Source organism: Alexandromys fortis, unplaced genomic scaffold (assembly GCF_014885135.2).
Source record: "Alexandromys fortis isolate MF-2015 unplaced genomic scaffold, M_Fortis_MF-2015_v1.1 scaffold_20, whole genome shotgun sequence".
In the NCBI taxonomy this organism is placed as follows: Eukaryota; Metazoa; Chordata; class Mammalia; order Rodentia; family Cricetidae; genus Alexandromys; species Alexandromys fortis.
The window spans coordinates 17,891,114-17,902,742 of NW_026067903.1; the positions used below are offsets into that span (position 1 = coordinate 17,891,114).

Here is an 11,629-nt window from a genome sequence, read left to right on the forward strand (position 1 = left end):
CCTGGATGGAGGTGGGTAGTCCTCGGACTTCCCACAGGGCAGAGAACCCTGATTGCTCTTTGGACTGACGAGGGAGGGGGACTTGATTTGGGGAGGGGGAGGGAAAGGGGAGGCGGCTAGGGGGAAGAGACAGAAATCTTTAATAAATAAATAAATTAATTAATTAAAAAAAAAGAAGAGGAAGGAGAAACAAACACAAAGTCTCTTTTCTGAATAAAGACATTAGTGAGAAACTGGTGAAAAGATCTGGGGAGCTGGGGGTGAGAGACTCAACAGCAATTGGGTCATAATTAATTTGAGGTTAATGATACAACGAGAAGATAGGGTTTAGGCTTTTTGAAATGCTAAGCAATTTAAACTCAGTGAAATAACCTGTCACTTCAGGTAGGTAATGGATATTTTCTTTTAAAACCCCCATCTTTCCACTTTTAGCCGAGGGACTATATACCTCTTAGGTTTTAGAACCGAGACCAGTTCCCTCACTAGAATCCATGACTGTGATAATAGGAATCAGTGAACTATTTAATGGTTGAAAAACACCAACAGGTTTCACATTTACCAGCAATGAGGCTGCACAGATTAATTAAAATGTCACACTCCCTTGCTTCTAGCAGGCGCTTTTATGGCACTGTTGCAGTAACTGATTACCACGACAGATGAGCTACTGCTGCCGTCACCAGAGTGGCTGAAGAACTATTGTTTTAAAATCTGGGGCTCATGCTAAGGGAGGCATTATAATGCGGGATCTCTTATTCCTCAGAAAGGTTCATATCCAAGTTCCACGGATAATTGTCCTTAAAAGAAAATTGGCTAGTGAACCCAACACTGTAATTCAAAAATAGCTTATGAAATGCTCCACAAATTTCAAAGCTAGTGTGCATTTGAGATTTGCATCTCAAAGACACATACAATTAGCAGGCAAAGATGTTTGCAATCAAGCCTGATAACCTGAATCTGCTCCCTGAGACTTATATGGTAGAAAGAGAAAATGGACTTCTGCAGGTTTTCCTCTGACTCCACACAGGTGCTATAGCATATGTATATACATATATATATCCAGAAAAGGAAGGAAGGAAGCAGGAAGGGACGGAGAGACGGAGGGATGGGAGGGAGGAAGATGTAAATACATAAAAGAGCACTATTTTTGGGGGGAGGGTGCTTAAGAGTGATGTATGTTTGTCTGTATGTGTGTGTGTATGTGCGCACGCACACACGTGCACACATCTGTGTCTGTGTGTTTATGTATGTGTGTGTGAATACACATGTGCCTGTGGAGTTCAGAGGTCAATATCAAGTGTTTTCCTCAAATTCCACCTTATTTTTTGAGATTAAAAAAACAATCCTGAAGCTCACCAATTTGGCTATGCTGACTGGTCAGTAACTGCAGAAATCCTCCTGTCTCCACCTTCCCAGCACTGAGATTACAGGTGTATGCCACCACAGCCAGCTTTCTACATGGACGCCAGGCGTCCGAGCTCAGATTTTCATGCTTGTACAGCAAACGCTTTCCCAAATAAAACCATCTCCCCAGTTTGCCCTATTTTTTAAGAGATATAATCCAAGATGTTGTGGTATCTTGGATGTCTCAGATCACATAGAATTGCATTTGACTGTGGTTTTAGCTGGAGATTTCCATAGATATTAAAAAGAAATAGCACATAATGTTTAGTTTGGTTTTTTTTTATCGTGGGTTGCTACGCTGAAGGTGTGTCTCATAAGAAATGTTCTTAATAATGCCCTATTTAATGTGTCTTTTATATTGCATTACTGTAGAAGCATAAAATATTGATACATGATTTTTGCTTCCCCAAGTTTTATATATGTACATATATTTCAATATTGGGGATTAAATTTAGGGTAGGGCTTTGCACATGCTAAACAAGTCTCCTACCACTAAGCTGTATGCCCGGCCCTGCTTTGGCCTTCTTTGTTCTGAAATAGGACATCAATAAGTTTCCCAAGCTGGCCATGTTCCCCAGGCAAGTCTTGAACTTGTGATCCTCCTGCTTTAGCAACTAATATAAGTGAGACTACAGGTCTGTACCACTATGAATTTCTTGCTATTTTTTGGTAAACATATTGGTAATTTATTTTGATGAAGTTGTTAGTAATCATATCTAATATGTGTTTAAACAGAATTATGAAATTTCACGTGGCCAAACGGAAGTTTAAGGAAACATTGCGCCCATATGATGTCAAAGATGTCATTGAACAATATTCTGCCGGTCATCTGGACATGCTGTGTAGGATTAAAAGCCTTCAAACGCGGTAAGCAAAGGGTGTGAAAACTGTCGGGGGGTTTCCCACGATAAACAAAGCCTCTCAATTCTGTATTGCTGATTCATTTTTTGGTAGGCAGCTGGGATGTTGCTTTATCACAGATACTGTATTCTTTTCACTCTTCTTTTCGGGTGTAAATCAAACATTGACAAGCTCAACATATCTCAGTTCCCTCTTCTGAGAAATGGAGAGACTGTCAGGGGTGCCGCGTAGGGTTGACATGACCATTGACTCATAAGTGTAGTTTGTAACATGTAGGAACCTTGGAACCTTGTACTTGGTAAATGTTAATGATGGCCTAGCAATATCACTCCTTGGAATACTTTACAAACGACCATAGCTTTCCCACCTGCTTAACAGGTATAAAGCAAATCCTCATGGAATCTCTTCTATCAGTGTAAAATAAACATAATTATGATTTCATGGTTTTTACGGTTGAATTCAGAACTGACTGGTCCAAGGTAGAAACAAGTTATTTGGCTCGCTCATTTTTTTTCCTCTATCAGGTCCATCATAAATGATTTCATCAAGGATCAGAGGGATTAAAAAATACGTAATCCTGTGTTAAGAAAATAATCAGAGGCGAGAAAGGGGACTCAGCAGTTAGGAGACTGGAGGCTCTTCCAGAGGATCTGACTTCAGAACCCAGCACCCACATCAGGTGGTTCACAACTGCTTCTCTGTCAGCTCCAGGGAATCTGACACTGCCAAAAGTACCTGCACACATGTGGCGGACACACACACATACATACACACACACACACACACACACACACACACGAATAAATAAATAATACAACTGACTCTTTTCTAAAAAGATAAATGGATCAACTGACACACGTGTCAGCTTGCTTCACCTTTTACAAACTGGACACTTGCCTTTCCTCTTTCGAGCCTTCCACTTTTGCCTCGTGCAGCGACTCTCAACCTGTGGGTCTCCATCCCTTTGAAGGTCGAGTGGCCCTTTCACAGGGGTCGCCTAACACCATTGGAAATATCGGGTATTTACATTACAATTCATAACGGCAGCAAAATGAGTTATGAAGTAGTAACGAAAATAATTTTATGGTCAGGGATTCCCACGACATGAAGAACTATCTTAAATGGTTGCACCATGAGGAAGGTTGATAACACTACTGTCCCACTGTCCTCTGTATGTACAATTAGTGCCTATAACCAGGTATCTCCTTTGTCTGGCAGTGTTGATCAAATTCTTGGAAAAGGGCAAATCACCTCAGATAAGAAGAGCCGAGAGAAAATAACGGCAGAACACGAGACGACGGATGACCTCAGCATGCTCGGCCGGGTTGTCAAGGTGGAAAAGCAGGTATAGCTCACCCGCACAAGTTAGCTTTCGGCTGTGATTTGTTCCTCAAGGCTAAGTATACGGGTGCAACTTAGGTGTTAAAGTTAATCTTCTAACATTTTATTTTATGTGTATGAATGATTTGCCGGCATGTATGTCTGTGTTTTGTGCCCAAAGAGGTCAGAAGAAGCTGTAGATCTGGCACTGGAGTTCTAGAAGGTTTTGAACTACCATGTAGGTGCTGGGAATCAAACCCAGGTCGTCTGAGAGAATAAGTGCCCTTAACCTATGCTGTTTCTCTAGCCCCTAAAGTTAATCTTTTGGTTTGGTTGGTTTTGGTTTTTGTTGTGGTTGCTGCCTTGGTTTGTTTGTTTTTGAGACAGGGTTTCTCTGTGTAACAGCCCTAGCTGTCCTGGAATGAGCTCTTGTAGACCAGGCCAGCCTCGAACTCACAGAGGTCCACCAGACTCTGCCTCTTGAGTTCTGGGATTAAAGGGGCACCTGTTTGTTTGGTTTTTGAGACAGAATCTTTTCTCCAAGGCTCTGGCAGCCCTGGAATTTGCTTGGTAGACCAGGCTGTCCTTGAACTCACAGCAATCTGTCAGCCTCCACCTCCCAAGTACTGGGAATAAGGGTGTGCCTCACTCTGTCTGGCCTCCTAAAGTTAATCCTGATGATCAGTATATGTCAAAGGAATGAAGCAGAGCGTGGTTGAAATTAATGACTTCTTGTGTGTAAACAGTGTCTTTAAAACACTTTTGGATTTCCATTGAAGGATAAGAAATGTTTATCTCGTCCATTAATACTTAATTCGGAAGCAACTGTAGAATTTCAATAGTAAAATAGCAAAGCTCTATTTATCATTGTGTCTCTTTAAGTTTCCTTCATTTAAAATGAGATTTAAAACCTCATCGTACTTGTGGCAAACAGTGATTTTTGACCCCGAGGCTGGGTCTTCTCAGAGAGTATTCTCAATGAAATTGTAAACATTCTAAGTATTCTTTGAAAACATTTATTTATGTGGTTTTTTTTAAATTTATTTGTGGGGGGTGTTGAGGAGTGCGGTCTCACTATGTAGCTCTGGCTGAAACTCACTGTGTAGACCAGGCAGGACTTGAACTGTTGGACTCTAGCGTCCAAACACCGAGAAGGAGTCGCCCCCAGAGACCATCTCATACACCATAGCCAATGCAAAAGCATGAGGATTTTATTAATTCTGTCATGACAGGGTCCCCCAGCATTCGGGAAGCCGAGGGACCTCGAATAGCGGGTACAGTCTACTTTTAAAGGGGCCACAGAAGCAAGGGGGGTTGTTCTTTGACTATTCTGATTGGCTTATTCGAAAGGGCTATTACCAATAATTGACTGGAGATCTGTTGCCAGATCAGATGAGGTAAAAGGTCATTTTGACCCCGTTTCCCAGGGGGCCGAACCAAAGCATACATATATGGGTAATTGTTCAGGAACTGAGTACATGCGAGTGTAGCTGTTAGGTCCTTGATTCCCAGGGGAGGAGGGGGGAAGCACTATGGCACAGAGGCTGAGAGGATTCAGAATTGTCAAAAATGGCTTCAGGACTGTCTTAAAGTCTTACAGAACTCTTAGAGATCTGCCTGCCTCTGCCTCCTAAGTGATGAGATTAAGGGTATGCACAACCATGCCCGATATTCACTTTAAATTTAAATTCTCAGCCCAGCCTTTATTGGTGGCCAGTGCCTTTATTCCCAGTACTCAGGTGTGTGTCTGTGAGTGTGTGAGGGAGGAGGGTCATCTCAGAATTCAAGGTCCAACCTGGTCTACAGAGCAAAGTTTCAGGACAGCCATGGCTGTCAAACAAACAAACAAAAAATAAATACCTCAAAAAATTAAACTTTCTTAGATTGATACTTAAGTTTCTTAATTTCATTATAGAACATATTCCTTCTAAAATTCACTGGCAATCTAGAAAGAAAATCAACCAATAAGAAAAACACGCTGATTGAAAATACCTTGAACTGCACTTCAATGGTGTTTATCTGATTTTTTTTTTAAAAAAAAAAAAAAGGTTTTAAAGACTAGCATGGGGAGTCCAAAGAGGGTCACACAAATGCAGTTCTAACCCTCTCTCCCCTTCCTTCTGTGGCCCTGTCGCCCCCAGTGTTACACTCTGTAACAAGTCAGAACTGCTTTGGCCTTCATAGTATTTCTTTTACTGTGTCAATAAAATCTTATTTCACCTTTGACATCCCAAGAGTAAAGTCAGTTCTTCCTAAGAGAGTGTCCTCATTTGTAACTGTTTTTCCCGTTTGCAGGTCCAGTCCATTGAATCCAAGTTGGACTGTCTGCTGGATATCTACCAGCAGGTCCTCCGCAAAGGCTCCGCCTCAGCCCTCACTTTGGCCTCCTTCCAGATCCCGCCTTTTGAATGTGAACAGACGTCTGACTACCAGAGCCCGGTGGATAGCAAAGACCTGTCCAGTTCCGCCCAAACCAGTGGCTGCTTGACGAGGTCAGCCAGTGCCAACATCTCGAGAGGCCTGCAGTTCATTTTAACGCCAAATGAGTTCAGTGCTCAGACTTTCTACGCGCTTAGCCCTACTATGCACAGCCAAGCAACACAGGTGCCAATGAGCCAAAATGACGGCTCCTCCCTGGCGGCCACCAATAACATTGCAAACCAAATAAGCGCAGCCCCCAAGCCAGCAGCCCCAACAACTTTACAGATCCCACCTCCTCTCCCAGCCATCAAGCACCTGACCAGGCCGGAGACTCTGCACCCGAACCCCACTGGCTTACAAGAAAGTATTTCCGACGTCACCACCTGCCTTGTTGCCTCCAAGGAAAACGTTCAGTTTGCACAGTCAAATCTGACCAAGGACCGTTCCATGCGGAAAAGTTTTGACATGGGAGGAGAAACTTTGTTGTCTGTCCGTCCCATGGTGCCCAAAGACTTGGGCAAATCTTTGTCTGTACAAAACCTGATCAGATCGACAGAGGAACTGAACTTGCAATTTTCGGGCAGTGAGTCCAGTGGCTCCAGAGGCAGCCAAGATTTTTACCCCAAGTGGAGAGAATCCAAATTGTTTATAACTGATGAAGAACTGGGTGCCGAGGAGGCAGAAACAGACACTTTTGATGCCACCCCGCAGCCTGCGGGGGAAGCTGCTTTTACATCAGACTCTTTAAGGACTGGAAGGTCACGGTCATCTCAGAACATTTGTAAGACAGGAGACAGTACAGATGCCCTCAGTTTGCCTCATGTCAAACTGAACTAAAGTTCTTTGTTCCCTTTCTAGGCATAGCTGTTCTTTTAGCCATACATATCACTGCATGAACTATTCTGGAAGCCCTTCTAAAAAGTCGAAATCGCAAGAATCAGAAAGAACATGAACGGCAAACTTAGAAGCCTGTTATCTTTTAATTGCATGAAAATGCATGTTTAGGGATGGCAGAAATTCCAAGGTGCATCGACATTAACCCATGCATTTAGTAATGTACCTTGAGTCTAAAATCCCAAGCACACAGTCGCTGCTGAAGCTATAGGGTGCGCGAAAATGTCAGGATTAGTTCCATTGCAAGAGTTGATACTCTGTTTTGAAATTGGAGTAAACACCTTCAGATTTCAGGCATTTATGCTTTATGACTAGACACAAAGTTCATTTTCAAAATTAGGCCATAATGTATGTGTAGACCCAATGGCTAGCAACAGCTGCTAATAACACAAGTAAAGCAGAATTTGGAATATAAACAGAAACGACTGCTTATTTCAAGATATCTTTGCCAACCCATTCCTCCTCAGTCATTTGATTAACGTAATTTGAATGTCAATCTGTGTGCTTTTGGTGACTTAGCTCTTTGGCAGACAATTTTTTGCACATTGTTTTCATGTTGTCCTTTATGACGGGAATGTTGTCTGATAAAAAAAAAAAAGAGCAGATAATGCCGTTCAGGGCCAGTGGGGCAGGAGATTTGCTCTTCCCTTGACATCTTCAAGTTTGTGAAAAAGGTCTCTGATGGAGGAGTCAGCCCTGTAAAAAGCGCAATCTCCTCACAAGCACATGAACTACCAATGGGTTTAACAGCTTTTACAGCTGCACTGGTCTCTCTGTGAGAACACAATAGCAGGCTTGACCATCCTGTCCACTCAATGGCCAGTGTGACCAGCTATTCCCATTTTGTGGGCATGCAGGTAGGACCTAGGGAAAAGGGTATCTATGTGAAGCAGAGGGAAGGAAGACTTGGAAAGACTACAAGCATTCCCACAAGTGGGTGGCATGCAAGGAAATGATGGCCCACCCGCAAAGGGCAGTGAGGAAAGAAGCCAAAATGAAACAACTAGATTTTTTTTTTTAGAAAATAAATATTGCTAGGAAGTTCAACTACCTAAACATCCCTTATTCTTGTATAACAGAGAATTTTGCAAGCTATTTATTTTTACTATTCCCTGAATGTCTTTGCTATTGTGTAGTAGTACATTTTGCACATGAAAGGCTAAAACTAAACTTCCTTTACTTTTTATACTATAGTGAACATTTTTCTATTCCTCCCAACAATATTATCCCAAATGTGAAATGATTGGCTCAGTTTCCAGGTTATGAACATATATCATTACAAACCAGATAGCACTGGATGTGTCTGTAGATCAGAACCCCTTAGTAATATATTGCGATGGCAAAGAATCCAATGAAAAATATGTCTTAAAAATGTATTTCTCAAAAGGCAAGCAATACTGGCTGCTTGTTAGAATTCAGCCCTGCACCTGTAATCACAGCCCTGGGCAACGTGAGACGGGAGCATGGGTTCAAGGCTAGCCTAGGTGATACAGCAAAACTGTGTCTCAAAAACAGAGTGAGCGAGAACTCAATCTTGGATCATCAGAATATTGTCCAAAGTAATGACATTCAAAGAAGCTGTTGAGAGCCTACCATGTGTGTATACCTGTGATCCCGCTATTTGGGAGGCAGAGGCAGGAGGTTCTGGAGTTCAAAGCTAGCCTTGGCTGTGTGAAGCCTGGTCTCCAAAAAAAAGGAAGGAAGGAAGGAAGGAAGGAAGGAAGGAAGGAAGGAAGGAAGGAAGGAAGGAAGGAAGGAAGGAAGGAAGGAAGGAAGGAAGGAAGGGAAAGAAGTCTAAGGGAAGTTGGTTAGGCTTGAAATCCCGAAGGATTCATGAAAGAAGGCATTTTTTTTTTCTTAACAACTATTATTGCTGGGGGAGGGGGATTTTTTTCAGCATCCAGGCCAAATGAGCAGGATCTAGGGATTTCAAGTGGTTGCTCAAAGAAAGGAGACCTTCAAGTCCAGCAGCCCTTCCCAAACCTCTCCCCCAGCAGAATGTTCTAGTTAGCGGTCATCCTTATTTTTCTGCCCCTTAACTGTTTGGTGATCCTTCACCCCAGTTTGATATCAGACTTCACCAGGCCTTAACCAGCCTTCACCCTCAAGCAAACCAACTTCCTCTTCCTCGAGTGTGCTTCTCAACCTCATTTTTTGACAGTGAAAAGTTAAGAAAGAAAGAAAGAAAGAAAGAAAGAAAGAAAGAAAGAAAGAAAGAAAGAAAGAAAGAAAGAAAGAAAGAAAGAAGAAAGAAACCTTCCTTATGCCTGGTATGGCTGTACACACCTTTAATCCCAGGGCTGGGGAGGCAGAGGCAGGTAGATCTTTTTGTTTGTTTTGGTTTTTTGAGACAGGATTTCTCCGTAGCTTTGGAGCCTGTCCTGGAACTAGCTCTTTTAGACCAGGTTGGCCTTGAACTCACAGAGATCCATCCTGCCTCTGCCACCCAACTGCTGGGATTAAAGGCAAGGCAGGTAGATCTTTGTGCGTTCCAGCCAGCCTATCTACAAAGTGTGTTCCAGGCCAGCAAGGGCTACGTAGAGAGATCCTATCTTAAGAAAACAAACAAAAGCTTTCTTGGATTCCAATACAGTCTCCTGGAGTATAGCATCCGGATCTTGTGGCCCAGGAAAACACAAATGAGATAAAGTGTGAATGTCTCACTCTATTGAAAAATGTTCATCGAGCCTCTAAAGCTATTCTCATTTTCCAAACAGAATGCTAGGCAGTTATTAATATGATTTTTCATTTACCCATGTCTTCAACCAACCCGAAGCAATGATGTACCCTCCGAAGGACACTTACACATGCATGTATATACAAAACACATCCCTCCACTGAGCAAAAGCCAGAGCCTCCTGGTGGCACTCAACAAGGGTCACTCCAAATAATGGCTGAGGAAGAGAAAGGAGCAGACAGCTTCCAGACAGCACTGACACTGTCTCAGGTTGAACCCCACTGGCAGCAAGAATTATGAATGTATTGAGGACCCCTTCTTAGGCTTCCTCGGGTCTCAAACACAGTACAGTTCATCGAACGTAGCTGAAGACTGACGAGTCAGAGACAAAGCCAAAACACATCACTGCAGTCTTAAGCAAAATGTGAAAAACTGCATGGTGAAAAATGTTTGTACGTTGAAGCCATGACCATTTGGTGTCTGTTTCATTCTAGCACAGAAACTCTTGGACATTGCAAAACAGGTTTCTTGGCATGTAAACATCAGGGTAATGTCTATTATGCCATTCTCTGGGGGGGAGGGGATTGGGGGAGGGGGCTCTCCCAGTTACACTTAGCAGGGATCCATTGCTCCATCCAAGGATATCTGGGAGCTGCGCCACCAACGCCCGGCGGGGAGCGCAGTTCAAATGAGCACACTGAGTAGCCATGTGCTCTCTCAGATCAAGCCTGTCTGCCTTCTGCAGTGCATAGGGTTGGTTACGCTAATACATACAGCAGTCATCCCTTGTAGGAGGTTAACTAAAAAAAAGGTTGCCATGTCTACTCTAAATGTTTGCATTTTGTTCAAGCAAGTTAATATCTGGAGATGGCAAGTTCATTTAAATTAAGATGCTTTGCTGGGTTTTCTGATTCTATAATAATTTCTGGTTCTTAGGTGCCTTTCTGACCTCCCGTTGACTCGGTTTTGTCTGGAAGGGTCTTAATCTGAAAGTCAAACAAGTCTAATAGAGGAATCAAGGCACAGACTAACTAAATATCATACCATTTCCAGAGCAAAACCATAAAGAATGATGAAACCCAGGCAAACTGATCATTCAATCAGATCAAGGAAATATCATAAATGCTAATTTCCCAGAACCTGATTTTTTTTTTGCCTTAAATGACATGGTTGTGTTTTTGTTAGGAAATTTAATTTAATATAATTATGTGCATTTAAGTGAGCAGTTCTAAAAGTCATGTAGGAAAACAATATAATTGTCTGTTTCCTGAAAACAGCTAAATCAGAAATACCATACCCATTTCAAGCTATCGTTAAAATGTAATTTCCTTTGCTCTCTTTTACTGAGATATTTGTTTTAAAGTAAAATATTAAAAAAAGATGTCTATAAACAGCGAGTGTGACTGTCTTTATAGAGAACAACGGACTGACCCAACCATACTCAGACTTAGCAGTGAGTTGTGTTGGTGAGTTGCATTTGGGAACGTAGATTTGCTCATGTTCTCAGGGATGTCATAAGAAGAACCGCTTTGTTTTGTTTTTCTGAACTTCTGAGGAGTCAGCTCAGGTCTCTGACCATGTGCTCCCCAGGCCAAGAAGAACATAATTGGATATGGTTCATAGCTCAGACAGCAGTCTGTGTGGTTGTGTGCTGACTTCACACAACCTGAATGGAGAGCCCTGATCTTCTCCTCTTGGAAAGAGAACTAGTTTAGGTCACAGATTATTGTTGATTTTTAGAATATTTGAAAATATATAATATACCTTAAGGATGAGATCCAAGTCTAAGCACAAAATTCATGTGTCACATACACTCAGATCTAAATTCTTACAAATGCTAGGCGTGTACTCAGTCATGGAGCTCCCCCAGACATTTATGTACTCTTCTTCTTCTTTTTTTTTCTTTTACCATAGTAAATTTTTTTTTATTGAGAAAAGGAAAAGAAAAAAAGTTTCCGCCTCCTCCCAGCCTCCCATTTCCCTCCCCCCCCCCCCTCCCCCCCCCCCCCCCCCCCCCCCCCCCCCCCCCCCCCCCCCCCTCCCCCCCCCCCCCCC

The 11,629-nt window shown here is 42.5% G+C and overlaps 1 protein-coding gene across 4 annotated transcripts in view; it reads left to right on the forward strand.

Moving 5' to 3' along the window:
- Positions 1–10,946, forward strand: part of Kcnq5 (potassium voltage-gated channel subfamily Q member 5) — a 556,834-nt gene extending 545,888 nt beyond the window's left edge. For all 4 annotated transcript variants that reach the window (XM_050134658.1, XM_050134661.1, XM_050134657.1 and 1 more), the window contains 3 exons: positions 2,137–2,268; positions 3,481–3,607; positions 5,878–10,946. In XM_050134658.1, the coding sequence (XP_049990615.1) occupies positions 2,137–2,268; positions 3,481–3,607; positions 5,878–6,840 (1,222 nt within the window). In that variant the 3' untranslated portion in view covers positions 6,841–10,946. The remainder of the gene's footprint in view (positions 1–2,136; positions 2,269–3,480; positions 3,608–5,877) is intronic.
- Positions 10,947–11,629: the final 683 nt, after the last annotated feature.